Genomic DNA, 23,786 nt, shown 5'->3' with positions numbered 1-23,786 from the left:
TGATTGCCACACAAAACCTGCAAAGTTCCACATCGCCCATCATCATCTTCTTTTTAGTATATAAATCACAGCCACAAGCTCTCAATTCAATTCAACCCCAAAACCCCCAATTTCACGATTCAATTTCTTCTGCAAATCGATCAATAACCCTAATTTTCAATCCAACCCCCAAAACCCAACTCGATTCCCTTCTGACCGAATTTGCAATATCCCTCCCAATCAAACCCAGAACGATGACGATGGAGATTGAGGTAATCTGGAGGAAGAGATTAAGGTAAACTGGAGGAAGAGCTCTGTGTTTCTAATTTCAATTAGGGCTTGCAGATGGAGGAAAGTGTGATCAAGACTGTGATCGGTGTTATCTTGGTGGCGGAGGCCTAATGTCAAGATCCGGCAAATTCTCCGAATTTGAGCTGAAATTCAAACCGAAATTCGGTATACCGATATGTCGGTAACCGACGACGGCGGCTCGGTTTCGGTTGCAGATTTGGGAAACCGACCAACTTCGGTCGGTACCCGGTTGACGGAATTTGTCCTCGGTTTTCTACCGAATCCACCCCTACCTCTAACACCGAACCACCCACCTCCAACCCATTTTCTATATTTTTTTCACTATTCCACCACAAAGCTTCATCAATTCCACAAGATTCAAAGAGGAGCCCAAGCATCAAGAGCTTCATAAACATCAAATTTGGGTAAAAGTGGGAGCCATAAATCAAGGCTAGCCATAATTGCTCTATAGCAATTTGTGGCTTGTTCTTGTTACTCTCTACTTCTCTTCACTTTTTTCTCTCTTTCAATTATGTATTTTGATGTTAGTTTGGTGATGGGTAGTGAGTAGTTTTGTTGTTGGGGGCTAGGGTTGTGTGCCCTAGTCCAAATCTTGTGTAAAAGATGCTTATTTTAATGTCATGATGCAATTTTCATATGATGGATGCTTATATCTATTTTTGTTGGGTTAAAATGCATGTCTAGGAGCCTAGTCAACTCTAAGGTGTGTATTTTGAGCATGTCTAGGAAGGAGTTAGAGGCTTGACCATCTCTAATTCCTAAGCTAGAAACCTTCAATTTCGTATTCGAGGGGTTATAAGCATGGTAATTTACACCCGTTGCATGAATGCTCGGGCGGGTCGCTTAGTAGTCTAATTCCTCGATGTTTAGGCCTCTTGATGTGAATTAGAGACCCTTGAACCGGCTCTAATTCATGCCAAGTGAGTTCCTACGACCCTTGAACCTGAGTAGGAATACCATGAAAGGGAATTTCGGTCCTTGAGCCTTGAACCGCCTTGGATACTACTACCGCCAAAGTAGGAAATTTGCATCTACATTAGATTAGATTCCGATACATGAGATTTGGGTGAAGGAACCTCCCTAGCACCCGACATTCCCATTATATTGTTCACACTTTTCTAGTTTAATTTCCTTGCATTTTTATTAATCGCTTTACATTTTATTACTTTTTGTTAAGTTCAAATCCACTCTAAAACATTAAATCCATCGACTCATTTGTGTATACCCATCTTGAGGCTACAAGTTAGTGGCTTTGAATAGGCTAGGTGTGAGCTAAGCCGAGCATTTCCAAGGCTTGGTGCCTTGATTGTTTATAGTCTTATTTTACTTTTTATTTTTCTTGTGTGCTTTTAGTATCCTACCGTCAATTATCTTGATTAGGTCCAACACCTAATCCCCGAGGTACGATAAACTAAGGTCCAATTACTTCCCTTACTTGACAACGATTCGTACGCTTGCGAAGAGTTTATGAACCAAGTCACTTACCACTATGCCATTATTACATGTTACGGATTCTAGTATACCGGACTTCCCGCACACGATATACGAATGGCAACAGCACACGTGTCACCAGGGCACAGCGTATGCGCCAAAAGAGGCATGAAACCCTGCCATAGATTAGCGATAGCGACACAATGACAATTGCGAGAATGATCTCCTAACCCCAACTAAGACTCCTCTTAGGTATGGACTTAGGGGACTAGGGGTAATGGTTGTACAGAAGCCACGTGGCATGAACTCGACCTGCACTTTCTATACTTTTACCAAAAACAAACTCCCTACCGAAGAGAACTCTTGACCGGGGACTTGGGGGACTTGTTGGTATACATATACCTCCCAGTCACAAGTATCAAAAACACATGACTCGTATCGCCATTATAGAAGTAAATAGAGCTCCCAGCTGAGGGTCCCGATACCCCTTGGGGTGATATCTGGAACCCAAATGTCCTACACCGAAAGAAACGGAACCAAGCTCTTGCATTTCTGCTACATTAAGGACATCTCCAACAACCCAAAGGGGTAACTGTTTAATATCGCTTTCCATTATCATTATCTTATAACGGTATTGACTTAGGCATCAGAGCATTGAAGGCCGGGACCCCGATCTTCCCTCTAACCTTCATCTGTTTTGCAAATAAGAGTGACCAATTGCGATAGTAGTAGACCAAGACATCCTGTGTTTAGCTAAAATAGAGAGGACCCCTTGGGAAGGAACACTACGAGTCCTCCTACTAGTCATAATTCACATCATGTAAAAGTGCACAGTAGTGTTTATACGTTTTAAGGCTCGGATCTCCAAGAGAGATCATGGGATTCACTGACTTTCCATTTTCAGTTAAGAAGGGAAGAGACATGAGAAGGTTTCCTGGGCATAGGGACTTCTTTTGTACCTTTAGTTTTCATTTTATTCCTCTGTACCTTGGACTTCAAGGATGCTGAAATAATAAGATTGAAAAGTAATTAGCCATTTGAAATAATACTACCCAAATATTGTCAAATTACATATCATTTTAACATGAAAGGAAACTCATTCGAATAGTATGCACATACAGCTTTTGAAGGTAAACTAAACAGACCCCTTCTTAGTGCTTCTCTCAAACATGCTGGTAAGTTTATTAAAGAAGGGATCTGGCTATAGAAGAACCTGAAACCAGAGAAAGGAATGTTATTTGATCCATCAACTATAACAAAACAAAAAAGTATAAACTAGCACATCCACTATTAATCTATTACATCTTAAAATTGCAAGAGCACACTATAACTCTGATTTCCCCCATCAACTTCATTATACTTATCAACATCGAATCATATGCAGTTTCAGTGATCCATGCTAAATGTCATTGATTCACATCAAATACAAAGTCATTGAATCTTGAAACCCAACCACAACAAAAACCAAACACTAATAGTATAAGCAGTATGTACTATTTTACACTGAAAACAGAATTGCATGACCGGCACAAAAACACCAACATAGTTCAAAATTTCTAAATTGCCTAAACGATACGGCCATGATCTAATCCCTGATGCTTAGATATATAGGCCCTTTATCACTGCTTATACAAAATTACCAGGATGAAAACCAAGGTTAGAAAGATCTTTTGATCATAAATTATCACATTCGTTATACAATCAAATTCAGTTTATGATGTTAGATTAAAAGATTTGCTTTATTCAAGCCTTCCATTCTCCCAATTATATCACTAAACTAAAACAAGCCGAACGCTAACAGTTGCAAGAGAGAGAAAGAGTGTACCATGGCCACGGTAGCATTGAAGAAAGAAGACTGAGACGATGATCGAAGACTAGGCGAAGCAGAAACGCAGACTCGGGTTTGATAGAGAGAGAGAGAGAGATGGAGCTGAGTTTATATAGGAACTGGGATTTGGGAATATTAGTCGGTTTAGTTTGGGGTTTTCCCCTAATTTGTTTAGGGTTAATTACAAGATGGAATCGGAATCTGAATCAACCCAAAATAGTACCTGACATGAGAGCTTCCTCGAGAGTTCGAGCCTCAAACTGCTTGGGGAAGACGTACTTAGCCATCTTGGTGGCCAAATTGAGTAAAACTACAACAACAAGAAAGAAAGCACCAAATGTTAAAACCAAATCGGAACCTTTTAAACTTGAAAATCAAGGAAACTTTTAGATTGTGGGAAAGGGATTTGAACATTTATGTCATTAGGAGACGGAGGAGGGTTGGGTGGTGAGAGCTGTGACGAGGGAGATTCGGGCATCGAGAGGGGACATGGTCCTTCTTCGCTGTAGTGAAGAAAATACGGCAGCGCGATTGGCGACCATGGAGATGTTAGTTTGTTAGGGTTTCTTGACAAGGAACTTGAAGAGTCTGTTAGTCTTTTGCATCACTTCAATTGACTATAGTTTGAAGGCGAGGAGGAAGAGAATTGAGGATTTCAGAGCAAAGAGGAGGAGATATAGGGATTTTGGTCGGTATATCAAGGAAGAAAGGCGGAGGAGCAGTGTGAGAGAGGACTGAGATTTAGGGTTTGTGAGAAAGGACTGAGATTTCGTTTCATGTGGAGAGAGAGTGTCGAGTGTCGGTTGAGGACTGAGCGGAAGGCTTTGTTTTCTTTTGTTTAAACCTAGCAAAAAATTCTCAAAGTTATTCACACAACAGAAACTTCACCAACTGTTATCTTAGTGCAGCACTAAAAATTAAAATGAAGGGAAACATGGCGCCTACATCATTTTGGCTCAAAATCTTGCTGCCCAGTTCCAAGTTCACACAACAAAAAACCTTAAATTTGTTGTATAATTTCTACAGATTGCACTAGGCCTATCTAGGGGAAGACATTGAAGCAAGCTTCCTCAAACTTTGGTGCTCAGTTTTTCAATCATACAACTGAAAAAGTGAAACCCATTATACCTAGTAGCCAAAATTTTAGTGTTTCAAGAGGCAACCAAGACTCCAGAGTGCAGGAAAATCTGCCGCTAAATTTTTTAAGACATAGATGACGGACAATACTTAATTCTGTTGTGCAATGTAGTTCTGATAAAAAAGTTATCACTTTGTTGACATTCACACAACAGAATATCACTAATACCGTTGTACAATAAAGCTTACTTAAACACACAACAAATGATTTCTGTTTCGTTGTGTGATTAGTGTTGTGTGATTAATTTTTTATAGTAGTGATGATTTTGAACATTGTCTTTTATTTCAACCTTCTTGGTTTGTGAATTTTTGGAGATCTAAGACTTGGTTGATTTTTTTATTGTCGTTAGGCTGTTGAGGAAGTAGAAAAGTTCATCAATAAATGAAGATGCCTAACTTAGCTGTGTCAATTTAGCACTACAAGAACTTAAACATCAACATATTCCCATATTTTTGGACTACTTTTGATTTTTCTATTTCCTTTATTAGTTTTCTTAGCTGAATTGACTTAGGGTTTGAATCGATTAAGTCTATTTGTTCAATTTTTTTCAGGCGATTTGCTTTGTTTGTACCTGGCCGATCTTAAAGAATGCATACACAAGGATAATTTACTTTGTGGTTAAAGAATTGGATTGGTGGGCTGGCATTAAATCAAGGTATGAATCAAAGAGTATTGCAGTGTTATTGGATTTGTTCTGCCAGTTTCTAAGTCAACTGGTATGAACCAATGATTACAGTTATTGTCTTTTTGAAGAATAAAGTATGAACATTGTTAAGAGTTTACATGTTCAGTTCTTGTTTAGAAACAAATTTTTAACTTGATGCTTGTTTAATGGAGAAATCATAGATATAGACAAACGTGAAATATGTGTAATTTTAAGCAATTGGATATATAGTGGTGCATTCACTTTGAGAAGCAGTAGCTCATATACGAGAGTTTGTTTGACCTTTCGTACGAGGTATCCATTCATTGACTTTATACCTCTCTTTGCCTTATCTATTCATGTTGTCTCTCTAATCGTTCGGATATGACCTTCCTTACCAACTTATGTTATCTCAATGACAGGGTGGCTATGATCATTTGATTGGGACCTCAGAGCATGGTCAGATTATCAATTCCTCCGATCTCACTATACCCACTTTCAATTGCTAACCATTAATTGATAAGATTGTACTTTTAGATGAGGCGGGTATTGTGTTTCCTTGGTAGCTCATCTTTATAAGCCACAAATGGGGGTTGTTCTCTTTGCTAGATGTCTACTGTGTCCATCAACTAGATTGCTTATCTATAGGGAGCCTCTTGATGTTTGTGGGATGGGTTTTAAACCTCTTTCAATCTGTCGACTCTGATTTCTTTCAGGGCATAGGTAGAAAATTGTTGTGAGCTCACCTTTAATATTTTGGTAATGTATAATTATATAAATAGAGACTTGTACCTGCTTATCCACTTATACTTGTTATTTGACTGAATGAAATTTGTTAGGCATCTATTGATTGCGTTTGGTGGACTTGCTGGGTAGGAAGAGAGCATTGAAGATGACCATAACTTAAAAGGTATGGTTGCTTCGGGATTTGGTTTGGGACTTGAATGTTAAACGTTGGCAGGTGCAAGCCTTTGCTTCCTGTAATGCTAGAAATTAGCTATAAGCTTTGTGAACAGTTTTATGATCTTTGAAATGTTTTTTTGACAACTTATAATAGCTTGTTTAACTAAAAGTAATAAGGTAGAAAGGAAAAGGTATTTAATACTTTTATTGAAACAGGCAAAGAATGTGCAGGAGGTGTTTGACATATAGCAGGTGGTTGTCTTGTGGAACTGAGTGTGCTTGACTATTGCTAAGTTCGATTCCTACCATTAACGATTACTGCATCAGTGGTTTTTCTTACAAGGTTCACAATCCAGCCTGAGGTTCATGCCTGGGTAAGAAACAATGTATCGGACTTAGTAAATGTGAGCTTGTGAATTTTATCTAAAGTTGAAATCTTGCAACTTAATACTGATTGAGACTGTTAGAAATATTTTGAAGAATATTGATCCCTCTAGATAAGTTGCAGAGTTGGGACTTGCAAGGACTTGCTGGTTATAAACCATCTGACTTACAAGATTATGTCCTTATTCTTCATGACTTGCTGCTGAATAAATAAGGAACCAATTTACAAGCAGTTAGAGATAAATGTACGCAAGCCAAGGTAATGTAGTTTTATGTTCAGGTAATTTGCATCTTGAAACTGTCCCATGCAAATTTGTTGATATTCTAAGTTTAACTTCCACAAGGGCTCATATATTTGTAAATGGCAAGAAATTACAGTACATGTGTACATTGTATGTGCATTTCTAGAAATACAGTAGGGCTCCAAATTGAAATTAACTCGAGAGTTTTAGGAAATGTCATGCTGCTTTTCACTAATATTTATCTAGTCTTGACGATTTGACATTTTTTGGATAGTTTAAGTGTGCAGCAACATTGTCTTAGCACTTTGAGATCCTTGCACTTTATTTTGAAGCCATCAACTAACTGCTAGATTTGTGCATGAGCTATGGCTTAAGAAAGTTTGCCTTAGGTCTGAGTGTTATTGTTTTGAGAAGAAGGAAGCAGCAAGATGCTGAACGAAGCTAACTCCCGAAGTCTGACCTAGCTAGTTTTGAAGAATTTCTTCTACACATATCCTTGATCCACATGTAGAATCGGTAACAAACCTTTCCTTAAATTTTCTGGTTTTTCCTAGTCTTTTATGTTTATGTCTTTGTTAACATTTTTTCAGAGGTTCAACAGTCTTCAATTATGACAGTGAGGATTGGGAATGAAGACATTAGAACCATAACCAAAGATTCCCACTCTGTGGTAGTGACCCAAATCTCGAGAAGCAGAAGCAAGTACAATGAATTACCTCCTTTCAGCATATGATCAGCTACCAAGTTTGATTCACGGGTCTAGCTAGCAGCTATGAATAGCTAGGAATGCTTTTGATTCATGTGTAGGTAGCAACTAGAAATGCTTGGTACATTATCTAGTAACTTGAATGTTTGGATGTTTGAAAAATGCTACTTGAAGGATATGGATTAGATTGTGGTTCTATGTGGTAATATGGAGCATTATTTTTGGAAAAATATTCTAGGTATGAATTACATAATGAAATAACAACAGCTCAAACAATGTTGTGAGAACCAAGCTTATACAACAAACCTTATATATTGCTCACACAATGGTTGATAAAAGGAATCTGTTGTGTGAACCAACAACCAACAACAAAAGAAAACAAAATTATGTTGTATGAGATTCATAACACACAACAAAAATAAAATTATTTCTGTTGTCTGAATGAATCAACAGACGAGAGAAATTATATTTTTATTGTGTTATGTATCTCAGACAACAAAGGAAGAATTATAGCTGTTGTGTGTGATGAACCTCAAACAACAAAGGAATAATTATAGTTGTTGACTGTTATGAATCTCAGACAATAGTTATAATTTTTCTTCTGTTGTCTGATTGGCCATGTCAATGCTGCAGCATCTCCGAACATGTCATGCCTGCGCAGAATTGGCACAACAGAAATAACCATTCTGTTGAGAAACTGAATATTTCACAACGGTGAAATCACTGTTATTTTTCAATCACATAACATTAATTTAGACTACAGTGAGGCTGGTCATCACACAACACAAAATCACCGTCGTCTGATTAATTTATTGTAGTATTGATTTCCATATAGTCACAAGGAATCTATTGATACGATGTGCACGTGAAAGCTCCACTTGGGCCAGATTGACGATCATTTTTAGGACCAGAATGTCTTCTGGAGCTCTCAGCCTCAGAACACACAATCATTGCTCATTCACTCGATGAATTTTGATTATTCTGATGAAAAGATGAGTTAGATGATGGGGATGGATATCTGCATGAGGCAACTGAACCCAAGTTGCCTTGAATTTTCCCTAAAAAGAAGCGCTACAATATAAGGAGATTGGGGTGGTTATCGATCATTAGCTTTTGCGGGTTATCACACAGTAGTTTTTGCGAGTTATCACACAATCACACCTATTCATACAGAGTACTAGTAATCAAATCATTCAATAAATTAAAATGCGGAAACCTAAGATGCTGTAAGTTTAATTCCAAATTAATTGAACTGTTAGTGTACTACAAACATTGCTGAATTAGAATTTTGGTAAACTTGTGCATGCATGCTTGATTTTGAAAGCAATGACATATATGCATGATTGTGATTCATGATCGAGCTTGGAGGCGTTTAGAGGTTTCGCGTATATATATAATCGGTGTATATAACTTACCTTGCAAGCTTTACATAAAGATCGACCAATCATTTAGCATTAATGCTAGGTTGGATATGATATGAATGATATTCTGATAGCAGATAATTTACCTGTACTTTCATACTAAATTAGATTACACACAAATAAAACATTTTCTTATTTTGTGAATCCCTCCCACTTGGTTTCTGACTCAAATTTATTAAGATTTACCGATTAATTTATGAGTAAAACAAAGAAAACTTGGAGCAGGAAAGGAAATCCTTCATGACTATTTGAAAGACAAATGAAAATGAGGAAATCGTGTTTCTCCGTTCAAACAAAAGTCCGCCCGAAAAGTATATACAGTAATAAGTTATGGGGAATAGAATGGGAAGAGGAAATTTGAACTTGAAGTCTTTTTACTGATATTGTGCTAGAGAGACATAGGTTCACTAGATCAAATGCTAATTGACTTCTTTATGGCAGAATTATTAAAATTACATTTCCTTGAAAAGTTACACCATATGTAAGCAAAGAGAAAATAGAAGCAAAACTAGACATGAGGCAACAAAGCATAAATGTAAAGTGCATAAGTATGTGCATACGATAGGCTTATTAATTGCAATCTACATAAATAGAATACCATAGGGGAATAGGCCATTGTACCAATACATGCATATATAGAGCACAGAGAGAGAACATATATAGCAACACGTACGTACAACCCATACATATATATATGTGCTGATGTTATAGGAAGTCTTCAACTGATATCACTAAATGGACTTTTGTAACAATTTTATTCGATCATGATGAACTAACCCAATCCAAAATTCGCCACCTTGGTGAGCTCTTACTAGTTACCTACATATGAAGAGCATACAACTAGTAAGAAAGGAAATAAACACATACAATGATACAATAGTCATGTTGTCACATGCATGATAACAGTTTTGTGACAATACCTTGCTGTAGCGGAGATCATCGCGTTCTACCATGAGACCACCCAAACCTAGTTTTGTAGCAATAACCAATGTTGGGAATCTGCTTAACCTTTGAGTTATCCATGCTTCCTTCTCCTCGCATGCACTCAATCAGTTCATTGGGAACACCTAACAGAGTCAATTGTTTGAGATTTGTGAGATGTTCAATGCCCCGAGGAATTTGCTTCAACTGCATGCATTCCCATATATCCAGTGTCTTTAATGCCGGCATCACTCCCTTCTCTATGATGATCACAGACAACTGAGAAAAGTTGAGCAGTATCAACTCGGTGAGCTTTCGGAATCCACTGCGAAAGACTAACTCTTCTCCTGTATATGCATTAATCAACCACAGCCTTGTCAAATTTGGCAGCTCTTGGATGCAAGGAAGAAAATCATGTGTTACTCTAGACCAGAGCAAAGCCAAGTACGAAAGGCTATGAAGAGAATGGAACCAAAGTGGAATCCTCTCTAACTTTCCAGTTAGGAAAAGTGTGTTGAGCATTGGAGGACCCTCCGCTAATGCGTCCATGCGCAACACCTCATCCTCATCGGTTGTCATGACATTCAACTGCTCAATGAGTTTCATGTTTTCGAGCGCCTTGCATAGATCTTTTTCATCAGCTTCCCTCACATTTGCTAAGCCTAGTCTTGTGAGTTGCGTCATGGACTGAAGTTGTTCGATCAACTCGCCTTCCACCTTGACTGTATCCAGAACTTGTAAGCTCTTTAGCTTACAAATGCCCGGCGGAGCTTGTGTGCAGCCGTCAAGACAATCAAAAGAACACAACTTTTGATCATTAAAATGCAACATCAAGAGATGGTGTAGCTTCTGTAACTTCAAAATCCCAACCGGAAGTAATCTAATTTTCGAATTGCTTATGTTTAGCATTTCTAAGTTGCTGAGTTTCCCTATGTCTTTGGGAAGCTCTTTAACTTTTGTGCTTCTCAAATTTAAATACATCAAATTGAAGCAGTTCACTATGTCATCTGGCAACTGCACAATCGGAACATCTTCAAGGTCTAGGATTCTCAACAATTGGAAACCAGATGGCAGATAATTCAATGAAAAAGCAGCAAACATGAAAAATGTGCGAACCTTCGAAATGACTTTCGGATTTCTTAGTGCTCGAGAATTCGCTTGCATTGACACGCGGCGAGCCTTGCTCTCTTTAGCTGGTTCTTGGTCATTGTATATGGTACAAAAGTTCTCAGCTTCTGAAATTGAAATGCAGAGTTCTCGCAGAAGATCATGCATCCTAAATGTTTCTGCCCTCCCAGATGGTTCCCTCTCAACTACTTGAAGCATGCATCGACACGTGAGCTCCGCCATGTAGCTCTCAGCTATCTCTTCTGTCTTAGCACCTCTAACTTGTTCCACAAACCCCTCCGCTATCCACAGTCTAATAAGCCTTCTACACTGGATCACATAATCTTCGGGGAAAACACAACAATATAGGAAGCAATGCTTTAGCCGATATGGTAAATCATTGAAGCTCAACAGTAAGATGCTTTTCACCACTTCAAGCCTAGGGTTGTTGCATAGCTCCCAGTTCAAGCTGCCGTAAACCTTCATCCACTCGGACAGAACACTTTTGGTTGACATGAGAGCGCCCAAAGCAACAATTCCTAGAGGTAAGCCTTCGCATTTGTCAACAAGATCTCTAGCTATATGTTCGAGCTCAGTTGGACAGCAGCTATTAGGACAACTGAAGAAAGCTTTCATGGAAAAAAGATGCCATGCCTCACTCTTGTTTAGAGGCTGAACATGGTGGACATAACTTCCAAGCCCAAATGGAAAAGAAGCAATGTCTTCTTTACGAGTTGTAAGCATGACCCGGCTTCCATGTGGTCCATCTGGAAGTGCCCCACTTGTTTCTCTCCAAAGATTGATATCCCACACATCATCTAAGACAATCATGTACCTCTTTTCCTTCAAATAGCTGGCCAGCATTTCCACCAAATGTGAATAGCTCATGTCGCTCAAGTCTACTGGAATCTGCTCCTTCACTGCTCGGAGAAGCTCCTTCATGATTACTCTGAGTAGATCTTCAACCGTGTACGTTTGCGAGACAGTAATCCACGCACAGCAATCGAAATGTTGCTTTACAGTCTGGCCATTGAAGGTCTTTGCAACCAAGGTAGTCTTGCCAGAGCCACCCATTCCAACAACAGAAATCACAGTTCTTTGAGCTTGTGAAGACAACAACATTGTGACCAACTTCTCTTTAGCATCTATAATTCCCACCACTTCATCATCTTGAAGGAAAAGAGATGACTCCCTTAAGATTCTCAGCCGATCAGGATCGTAGTGGGAATAAGAAACACCTTCTATACGTTTAACTCCGTAACGTAGGCTTCTCTCTGGAATGGCTTTGATTATTTTGATGATCTTCTGCAACTTTGTGGCAATCCGATGCCTCTCCCAAAGATTCTTAGGGAAGCGAAGGGATTTACGAAGCGTTCTTGTAAATGGACTCCAACTTCTCTGGTTGTTGATGTGGTAGGTGAACTCGTCAATGAAGTCTTCAACGTTTACGGATACGTCCCTCACATTCGCCACCCATGTTTTCTCCACTTCACTGAGAACACCGGTTCTTTCTGCATCCTCCAAGAAGGCTTTCATGACTATAAGCTCGCGCTTGATTTCTTCAAGTTCATCATGAACTCCTCCTAACAGTGACAATTGGTCGTCAAGAAATGACACTATTTTCCCAAGCAAAAGGTCTATTGCAGCTGAAGCCATGGCCATCTTTTATATTTTTCTTTCTTTTGAATCTGTATCCCACTGAGATTCGATTGTTGTGTAGCTAATATGATGGAATGAATCCTAATTTATAAGGCGTACGTGTTTTGCCAGCTAGTGCCTTACCACAGTGAAACGGGCACAGAGCTAGCAAAAACTAATTACCTTCAACTGTTGAAGTGTAGCTTTTTAAAGTAAACCTCCGTTTTCCTGGACAGTGGATTAACTTCAATAATTCTCATGGCAATCAAAAGTTTTCTCATAAATTTCTTTCTTAATTGTCATATAGGAAAGAACAGTACATTTCAATTCACTGACCAATAAGAGGGAAACGAGAGGAGAATTTTTCTCAACCAAACATAAATAAAAAAATTAAATGGTGCGGTTATTGCCACCATGCTAATTACCTTTTCACCATATAAGTTAATTTATTAAAAAAATTAAAATATCCTAATATAAAATTATTGTTCATTTATTGAAAAACTAAAATATACCCTAATATAAAATTATTAAACACCATATAGAACCTTTCAAAAATAATAAAAATAAATAAACAAACAAACAAGCACCATATAGAAGACATATTTATACTTCATTCTTAATCTCTTCATTCATCATTAAACCCGAATACTTTCTTTCTTAACATTCATCGCCTTCAATCGTTCTTGTGCTATGCCAGCAGAAAAAAAAAAAAAAAAAAGGATTAATTAGAGACGCGGAGGAAGCCAAATAGAAATAGTATTCGAGTTAAACCCTAGTAACCTACATTGGAAAATGGTATTTGGGAACCGTAAATGGGTGCACTAAGTAAACTTGAAATTAAAAAAATACCTATAGGGTAAGAAGAGAATGTAGGGTGAAAAAAATAGTTAGTAGGATGGCAATAGCAGCACCATAAAGAAATAAAAGGTAATAATTTATAATAAAATTCTATCAGGGTCATTTAATGCACCGACATTGATGGAGCTTATTTGGTCAAGTAGTGGTACAACTATATCATGCTCGTGGTCCTCCATTGAAATCAGTGGTTTGAAACTTCACAATTGTGGTCATCTTCCTCTCAACCCAGATTCTTTTCACAATGGAATTAATTGCACTGACCAAATGGGAAAAAACAAAACCATGTGGGAATGCAAACATAATTCAAAGAAAGCTACAATCAGAGATGGTCCAGAGCAAGTTCACCCGTTGGGTCACCAGGTCACCCACTATTCATTGCTTTTTAGTGTTAATTTCACCCTCTGGGTCACGAGCACAGTGTATTTCGTGCCCTGGGTCACCCTGTATAGTGTTCTGGGTCACCATGGTGACCTGCACAGTGTATTTCGTGTCCTGGGTCACGGACACAGTGTATTTCGTGACACAGAGAATGAAAATATACACTAAAAAGCAGTGAATAGTAGGTGACCCGGTGACCCAACGGGTGAACTTGCTCCCACAGAAAGCAATAAGCAATTTATAGGTCAAGAATCTTCTCATTTCCATAGTTCTCATACAAGTTGTTTTTGATTAGTTATTAAAAGGGACAATGAAGAAAAAATGTTCGTAAAAACATATAATTATATACATTCTATTTAAATATCGAATCTTAAAATGGTAATACTGTGTAAGTTAAACATAATTTTTCTTTCAATGATGCATAATTAGACCAAAAAAATATCATATAAGCCGGTCGGGTCAAGCGCACCCACCTCTCGATAAAAGGAAGGGATGCATTCCTCTTCCTTCGTTTCTCTAGTCAATCGCGCAACTCTTTGTAAGCAATAACGAGGAAATAATCAATTGTTTATTATCACACAACCGTTAGTCATTCTTGCGTGCATAAACTCCATACCTCTCGCTTATAAAAATACAAAGTATACCAGCCACTACAATTACAGATTGCCCCAGGCAGAAAGTAATCAAAATTTCTTATTGTATGAAAGTAAGAAACATTGTACGTGTTAGTCATGCACTGTTATAAAGGTGGGTGTCAGACAAAAGAGAAGAAAAGGATGGCTCCTTTGTAACTTGGAATTGATTAGTCTCAACTTCTTTACAAGGATTAGTACATGTCAACCTTGGACTTTTCAGTTTCAAAAATTAACCACCTAATTAAAAAATTACCTACTTAACTACAAGCCCAACTTCATGCTAGTATACAATCAGCGAAATTGACACATTATGAGAGAGAGAGAGAGAGAGAGAGAGAGAGAGATTTTCTTTTGTATTGATCAATATTTTCTTTTCTATAGATCAAATGAAACTAGCTAGGGTTTGGCCAGAGCCAACTCTACGCATGGAACACTCCAGAGAGACTATGACCAACCACCATCAGTAAATTAGGAAGAATATTTCTAAATCATTTTGGGAATGCAGTGAACAGTACATTGGGGCTGGACTTGAAGTCTGCTACTGGAAACAAAAACTTGGAAGTTATTTGGTCAAGTAGTGGTACAACTATATCATGCATGTGGTCCTCCACTGCAATCGGTGGTTTGAAACTTCACAATTGTGGTCGTCTTCCTCTCAATCCTGGTTCTTTTCACAATGGCATTGCACTGACATGGAAGTCGAAAGTGGAAAAAACAAAACCATGTGGGAATGCAAACATAATTCAAAGAAAATTACGATCAGAGGTGGTCCATAGAAAGCAATAAGCAATTTATAGGTCAAGAATCTTCTCATTTCCAGAGTTTGTAAAACAAGTTGTTTTTGATTAGTTGTTAAAGGGACAATGAAGAAAAAATGTTCGTAAAAATATATAATTACATACATTCTGTTTAAATATCGAATCTTAAAATTGGTAATACTAGGTACGTTATACATAATTTTTCTTTTAATGATGCATAATTAGACCCAAAAAAATGTCATATAAGCCGGTCGGGTCAAGCGCACCCACCTCTCGATCAAGAAAGGGATGCATTCCTCTTCCTTCGTTTCTCTGGTCAATCGTGCAACTCTTTGTAAGCAATAACGAGGAAATAATCAATTGTTTATCATCACACAACCGTTACTCATTCTTGCGTGCATAAACTCAATATCTCTCGCCTATAAAAATACAAAGTATGCCAGCCACTACAATTACAAATTGTCCCAGGCAGGAAGTAATCAAAATTTCTTATTGTATGAAAGTAAGAAACATTGTGTTAGTCACTGTTATAAAGGTGGATATCAGACAAAAAAAGAAGATGAAAAAAAAGAGAAGAAATGGATGGCTCCTTTCTAACTTGGAATTGAATAGTCTCGACTTCTTTACAAGGATTATTACATGTCAACCTTGGACTTTTGAGTTTCAAAAATTAATCACCTAATTCAGAAATTACGTGCTTAAATACAAGCCCAACTTCATGGTAGTATACAATCAGCGAAATTGACACATTAAGAGAGAGAGAGAGAGAGAGAGAGATTTTCTTTTGTATAGGTCATTAATTTTTTTGAGGTCCTATGTATTGTTACTCATTTTAAAGTTTTTTTTTTTTTTTTAATCAAGGCTTGATTATAGTAAGCATTTAGAAAATGTCTTGAAATGATATCAGGGGTCGACCATACAAAATATACGTATTCTAGCATGCACTAACTAGCAAAAAGTGCTCTACTAGCTACTGTTTTTTCTTTGACAAAGCGGTGACATAATGAAAAGATAACTCGATTTACAATGAAGCATAATAACCAATATCATAGCTTTCTTATTATGTTGCCATCGGAAAATAAATTCGACAACATTGAGTTTCATCCTGCTACTAGTAGGTTGCCACCATTTAACCAGAATGGATTGTCGCTCACTAGGCCAACGAAGGCACTTAGAGTGCACATACAGGCTGCTACATCCCGAACCTAAATTTATCGGTTTACTAGTCATTTGAATGGTAAACGACAATTACTTTCACTTTTTACTCTGTTTCGATACTTTTAGTGGCCCTAAAAGTTGCCTTTTTGTTCGGGTCAAAATTTGAGAAAATTTCCTTTCGTATACATCTAAGATTTATCGGAAGCCTAAACTGACATTTGTAGTGTGAATCGTAGATCTCCTATGGTTTAATGGTGTGGTAGGCTTATGTCTTGGCGAGATGAGGTTGGGAAATTTTGGTGCAATATTGGTTCACGTTGTATGGTCATTGAAATTGCTATTGTAGCTGAAATTTTATTGAATAAATATTGTTTGGAGAGTGGATCTTTAGCTACCTCATCCCCAGGTCAATAAAAGATAATTGTTGCCTAGGAGTGTCGACTTTGAATCAAGCAAGAAGTGTTGACCATAATTTAAGTACTTGGTAGTAGCCTTTGTACTATAATTTAAGCATGAATGGATGAGTAGTACCTGAAGGGTGTTGCCTCATAGCAGCCAAAGAAGCTACATGATTAGGAACGTATTGATGTAATCAAGGCTATCCTATGACACACTTGGCAACTATAAGTGGGACCTTTATGTGAACAACATTAATCTAAGCACAAACAAGCAAAGAAGAAGAAAGGAAGTGTTGTTTTGTTTTGGACCTGTTGGTTAACAGTGACTTGTGGTGTGTTAATAGAGGTTAGACTTTTACATTAACGTGTGTATGAATTGAAATGTATTAAGTGTAGGTCAATGTATTATCACGACGTTGTTGGTGAATATGTTGGATCTTCACCGTATGAGTTATATAAAATATTAGGGATGCTACTGTTCCACTGAATGATTTGTGATGCCGATACCTTGCTTCATTTGCGCTATTAGTGGACACGAATTTCTTGACGCCGAAATTCATGTACTTGCGAGTATGCAGTGCTACATTGTTAGGTAAGGCAAGTGTTTCGACTTTGGTGTTGTCAATTCTGAGTTATAAGCATGTTTTGATTTGCTTGGGTAGTTGGGATTATAGGAAACTCTTTGGGTTGTTGAAGTAGTTGACTTGAGATCATAAAAGAAAACTTGACCAAGGATAAGTCAACATGTTTCAAGGTTTTGGGAACAATGGATGAGATCTTTCTTCGATAAGTCTTTGGAGGACTATCATTCTGTTTGTGGATTATATTGCTGTTTCCATATCTCATTTTCCTTGACTGGCGAGACGATTATTCCTTATGCGGTATTGAAGATTACTTTTAACTTAAGGTGTTAACGATTTTATTCCCCAGTTGATAAGGACTTTCAGTGACGATTGGAAATAAGTCTATCTCCTAAGATAGTGAATGCAACAACGCTTTGGGAATCAACCAAATTACAGCTACCGGCCAGATTTCACTTTAAGAATTGTTCCTTCCAAGTGTCGATCTCTCAGTTTTACATGGCAAATTCTTGGATTAGTTTTGGAGCTATTTTCTACATATTTTGAGCATACTTGCACATGATTAATTCCGCGCACTATCATCCTCACTATGTGATGATTCGCATACTACCTTCGTTGAGGATGTTGCATTTCATATTAGTATACGTGTTCCATCTCTACTTCGACAGTATGAAATTTCTAGGGCGAAATTTTTATACGGATGGGAGATTGTTATGTCCCGAACCTAAATTTATCAGTTTACTAGTCATTTGGATGGTAAACGACAATTACTTTCACTTTTTACTCTGTTTCGATACTTTTAGTGGCCCTAAAAGTTGACTTTTTGTTCGGGTCAAAAATTGAGAAATTTTCCTGCATAAAAGTCGTAGAAGATGTTAATACGAGTCTGTGCATATGTGGTACGCAAAAATTGGAGTTCGTATGCGAAAGTTATGGATGAAATATGAAAAGTTACTGTTTATGGTAAGTTTCTATATAAATAGAAAGTTACAATGGTAGGTTTCCATTTCCGGAAACCTACCCACTCGGTAACTGTCTCTCTCTCTCTCTTCGTCCCCGAGCTCTCTCTCTCTCTTCTGCAACTCCGGTGTCCTCTCAAGTTCGGCCACTTAAGAGCGAGCCACAGCCATCATTCTCTTCCTCTCCTCTTCTAGGACTCGCCTGCGGTGGTAGCTCGCCCAGTCTTAGCCGGAAAACGAAGAACCAAGCTCAAGAACCTTACTGTAGCAGTTTTGAGTCAACGCCGGTATCTCCCAATTTTTTGGCCACCTCCGGCGATAAACCTTAGTCCATTGAAAGTGCCTGGAAACGTAAATGATGCTCTCCAAGTATTTGGCAGCGATTTGAAGCATGGAGGAAGAGAATCGAAGGTTTGAATTTTCTCACTGTTCATAATAGGGGTTTACTGTCTTCAAAATTGTTGAGGCAGTTCTAGTTATTTTCTGGATTGGCAGTAGTTGAGAGAAGTGTTAAGGAGTTTGAGATGGAGCTGCTGGAAAAATTTGGTGGCCATCGGAGGTGGTGGCTGGCGGCGCGTGGGCCCCACATGCCGCCACTATGGGAGGCGCGTGGCTGCGCGAAGAACAGTGAGTTAACTTCTATTTTAAGCTAGTTAAATCCTATATTTGATGTAGAGCTTATATGTGTGAATTCGGTGAAGATTGGAGAAGTTTTAAATCGATTATGAAGTTTTAAAAATTTATAATTTTGATTATTGATTTAAAAGAATTCGACCGTCGGATTTCTCTCGAATCTGCCCTAGAACTTGTAAATTGATGAAATGGTGTTAGTGGTAAAGTTTGGGTTGAATTGGAGAAGGAAATGAAGATGTTAACATAAGGGGATTGATTTTAGAATCGTATTTAATTTGCGAATAATTTTGTACAAGGTGACGTACCGAGCTACAGCTTGACGAAGAAACCTGTATGCGTGGTCGCTTAAATAGTACTGTGAGTGGACTTTTGTTTTAAATAATGATGCATGCATTTATTTATTGAATTAATGTTTTATTTAATTATCATATTACTTTTCGTGCATATGATTTGATTTCGAAGATTGATTATGATTTATCTCGGTTATAGTTTCAGAATGAGTTTGGCTCTACATTTTAAAGAGGATATTGCGAATTTCAAAATAATGTATTATCATGCCCCTGATTTTTAACACAAATAAAATCAATATATAATCTCATAATTATACATGCGTGATCGCTCAGCCATCAATACAAAATACCTGGAAAACTTTTTTCTCTTTAAACCAAGTACATACTGATGCCCTAAGAGCTCACCACAAACTTAATAACTTAATATACACTCGCTCACCACAAAGTTATATATTACACAAGCTTACGAATTAAATTGTCAACAACAAAATAAAACGTACATGCTCCTCATAGCTCACCACAAGCGGAAGTCTTAATAACGGTAAAGTCACAAAAATGGCTTGCTACAGTAAAGCTGCAAATGGCGCTACCTCAGCATCAGCCAAGATTATCCTAGCCTGCAGAATTATCCCTTACACCGTTTGAATGGTGCACCGGGTTGTCACACAACAAACCTGATAAACTTTTGCAAGCCCGTTTGAGTAACTCAAACCACACATGCACAACTTGTGACGTCCCGAACCCGAATTCACCGGTTTACTAGTCATTTGGACGGTAAACAACTTTTACTGTCGTTTCAATGCTTTTAGGGGGCCCTAAAAGTTGACTTTTTGTTCGGGTCAAAATTTGAGAAAATTTCCTTCATGAAAGTTGTAGAGGACGTTAAACCGAGCGCGTGCATATGTGGTGCGTAAAAATTGGACTTAGTATGTGAGAGTTATGGCCAAAAATGTAGAATTTACTGTTCATGGTAAGTTGTATATATATATGGAAATTACTGTTGGTAGATTTCCATTTTTGGAAAATCTACCTAGCCCCCGGTAACTTTCTCTTCTCTCTCCCCGACCCTTCCTCCCTTTCGGCCCGATCTCTTCCCCCTCCGATTTCTTCCTCCTCCGACCGACCTAGAGCGTAATCCGGCCACCCCCAAGCTCGGTTTCTTCCCCTTATCACGTCTGTGGAGGTATATTACGGTGATTTGGCCGGAGAAGCTCGATTTGGAGCGGAGGAAGCTACGGTGGCAGTTAGCCATTTTTGCCGATTTCCGGCGATTCCGGCCACCTCTGGTCACCATTTTGCCGTCGAAGGTTTGGTTTTCCACGGAGATCATTTCGCCCCTAGCCTCGAATCAAGATTTGAAGTGTAGAGGCAGAATTGAAAATCTAGGGTTCTTGATTTTCTGGGTTTTCTTCACCGGTTGATTTCGACTGTTTAAAGGTAAAATTGGGATGTGTTGTAGTTGAGAAAATTGATCAGTGTGTTGAGTAGGTGCTACTGTCAAAATATGGTGGCCATCGGAGGTGGTTGCCGCCTGCGCGTGGGTCCCACGCGCCGCCACTGTGGGTGGCGCGTGGAGGCGTGTTGGGCTGTGTTTTAATTCCAGTTTTTAGCCCATTAAATCCTATAAATATTGTAGAGCTTATATATGAAATTTGGTGAATTTTGGAGAAGCTTGGAATTAATTATGAATTTTTGAAGTTTAGGGTTTCGATTATCGAATTACGAGAATCCGGCCGTCGGATATCTCTCGGTTCTGCCTTGGAACCTTTAAATTAACGAAATGGTATTAGTGGTATAATTTGGGTTGCATCCGAGGAGAAGTGGAGATGTAATTATGAGGATTTGATTTTGAGAATCGTATTTAATTATTGAATAGTTATTCACGGAATATAATTATGTACAGGGCGATGTACCGAGCTATTGCTCGACGAAGGAACTCGTATGCATGGTCGCCTAAATAGTACTGTGAGTGGACATTTGTTTTTAAATTAATTCCGCATGCAGTATTATTATTATTTTCTTCCAATTGAGATTTAATTATGTTTTGAATATTTGAGGTTTAGTTTATCGAGATTTATTTATAGATTACGAGATTAGTATTGAAATTCCTTCCCGAGGGCTTTTAGTAGATTTTTGAGATAGTCATTCACGAGTTATTGAGTTGGGAAATGATTTTCGGGAAGTGACTGATTCGGAAAAATATTATGAGAATTATTGTTTTCGAATATCAGTTTTTATGAAGATATACGAGTGCGATGGATTTAGCAAATATTTGAGTGTGATTGATTTATCGAGATTTATTGGGTTTTGAATTCCGCACTTATCAGACTTGGGTTAGATGGAGCTTTCTTTCCAAAAGCAATTATTGAATTATAGAGTATGTGATTATGCTTTCGAGGATTTATTGAGATATCGAGGATTGAGTTAGCAAGTTATTACAGAGTTATGCTTTCGGTGAATGATTATTGATTTATTGAGGTAATATCGAGTTTCTTTCCAAAAGCAAGTGATTGAAAGAGGTTATTTTCAGTTCTTGAGGAGGCTATTCAGTTTATTAAGGAGGCCAGTTTTGGCGCATGCGTATCTTACCTAGTTGGCAGTCCCTTCTAGGTAATGGTCTGGTTGGCAGTCCCTTCCAGACTACAGCTCGGTTGGCAGTCCCATCCGATGCGTAACCTGGTTGGCAGTCCCTTCCAGATGACATGAGGTAGTTGGTCGGCAGTCCTGTCTACTACCTGTGGTTAGTCGGCAGTCCCGTCTACCACATGTGGCTAGTTGGCAGTCTCATCTATCCACCGCCTCCTATTCCGGTTGGCAGTTCCTTCCGATGCGTCATCTGGGTGGCAGTCCCTCCTAGATGGCATGAGATGACTAGACAGCAGTCCTTTCTAGTCATCAAACGAGCCTCATGAAAATGATGTTTTTATAAGGATTGAGGATGAGATTTTAAGAGACTTCAAGATTGTTACTGCATGCGAGGTTTTAGAGAATAACTTGGGAAAGCATTAAGTTTTACTTATTCATTTGAAATTACTTATTTTTCGTCCACTCACTCTAACGGATTTTAAATGTTTTCCCCTGGGCCCTTCGGTTTTAAATGCCCAGTTTGGAGGCCAGTTTAGCTTGAGGTCGAGCGTACTTGGGGTTGAGGCATAGCTGTCATAGCTTCCGCATTATAAAAGTATTGGTCGTTTATCTTGTATTCTACCTTCTTGTACGCCTGAGAAATAGATTGCTCTGATATCTCTTGAGATTAATATTCTTAAGTTTCAGAATTGTTTTGTGATATGAGAGATGTTGTGATATAGGGAGCAGGGTGGCTCCAGGAGAATAAGGATCGATGATTTAGAAGTGTAATTGTTTGTCTACAGGTTTTGGGTTGTCCATTTTTAGGGGAAGTTCTGTCAAATTTTTGGTAGAATTTCTTCTAAGGTGGGCCCCGCAAGGCCTTTTCGGATTTCAGGGTGAAATCCGGGGCGGGTCCTGTCAGTTGGTATCAGAGCACTAGGTTTTAAGATTCTGTAGACTTTTTTCGATCTGGTTACCTTATATGCTTGATGTTACTCAGTACCTCCCGAGTGATGGCCCGACTGCAGCGGTTCCCCATCGTTTACTCTTCGGTGCTGAAGTATTCATCAAGTATGTAAGGTACGTGGTTAGTTGATTTTCCTTCAGGTACTATGCCTCTTATACGCCGACCTCATAGGGATCTGTCTGCATATCAGATTGTTTAAGTGTCTTGCACCTTTTCATGGTGATGGTGATGTTAGATTACCTTACAGGGTTGAGTTATGCTACGAAATGTGATCCGAGGGAATGTGGTGGTTATCTCTCCCTCGATGCCAACAAGTTTGTTGGGGTAAGGTTTAAGGTGCAAGACTGGAGTTCGATTTCGTGTTTGATTGTTAGAGTTGAGTGGGCATAGATTTGGGTTGTCTCAGTTTGCTATAAATTGCTTTAGAATCAGAATTTTTGATGGAAATGGAACTAGTAATATTAGTGGTTCTGACGTTGAACCAAATTTCAGGAGATGTGTTACGTGATGTGATATGGCATGTATGTGACATTTGTGATATCATTGACAGTTGTTGGAGATTACTTGGAAATCATGACTGGTTATCTTGGCTCTTTGACCTAACCATGATATTTGGATTTTGTTTTGTTCGGATTGGAAGGAATTGATTTTTGATACATTGACTTATAATTGATCCTTTTGAAGTTGTGGATCGTATTGAGTAAGGAGATAGACAGAATTTAAGTTTGATATAGTTTTATGTTTGAAACTTGAGTATTTAGTTGGACGCATAGAGCTTTACCGTCGAGTTACGATCTTTGCCAGTATTTAATTGAGAAGATTAGAAACATCTTTTGTATATGAGATTGTGCCTATGCGTGTACTAAATTGGTTATCCGTTTTGGCTGAAATGGTTGTACCTAAAAATTGGAGAATAGTGGTAGTGATCTCGTTGGGTATTCATAATGGTG

General features: G+C 38.3%; 1 protein-coding gene and 1 long non-coding RNA gene across 3 annotated transcripts; one reads left to right on the top strand and one right to left on the bottom strand.

The window, feature by feature from the left end:
* The first annotated feature begins 5,743 nt into the window (after nt 1-5,743).
* On the top strand, nt 5,744-7,762 carry LOC121049656. 2 transcript variants are annotated; one of them, XR_005800973.1, is made up of 5 exons: nt 5,744-6,054; nt 6,171-6,241; nt 6,451-6,608; nt 6,743-7,376; nt 7,451-7,762. It is a non-coding gene; the product is annotated as an uncharacterized LOC121049656 (long non-coding RNA). The 2 variants fall into 2 exon arrangements; XR_005800972.1 differs by having other exon boundaries at nt 6,451-7,376.
* Nucleotides 7,763-9,446: 1,684 nt separating this feature from the next.
* LOC112169612 (disease resistance protein RPM1) lies at nt 9,447-12,840 on the bottom strand. Its single transcript, XM_040507946.1, has 2 exons — nt 9,908-12,840; nt 9,447-9,806 (listed from the first exon to the last, which is right to left on the bottom strand). Exon 1 carries the CDS (start codon nt 12,675-12,677, stop codon nt 9,924-9,926), a length of 2,754 nt encoding a protein of 917 aa, XP_040363880.1. The 5' UTR covers nt 12,678-12,840; the 3' UTR covers nt 9,447-9,806; nt 9,908-9,923.
* Between the last annotated feature and the right edge of the window lie 10,946 nt (nt 12,841-23,786).

Source organism: Rosa chinensis, chromosome 6 (assembly GCF_002994745.2).
Source record: "Rosa chinensis cultivar Old Blush chromosome 6, RchiOBHm-V2, whole genome shotgun sequence".
Classification (NCBI taxonomy): Eukaryota; Viridiplantae; Streptophyta; class Magnoliopsida; order Rosales; family Rosaceae; genus Rosa; species Rosa chinensis.
This window is presented reverse-complemented; position numbering and strand designations above follow the sequence as displayed.

What these genes read in the sequence shown, in the direction of transcription:
- LOC112169612 (XM_040507946.1), bottom strand. Translation starts at nt 12,677, where the DNA reads ATGGCCATGGCTTCAGCTGCAATAGACCTTTTGCTTGGGAAAATAGTG.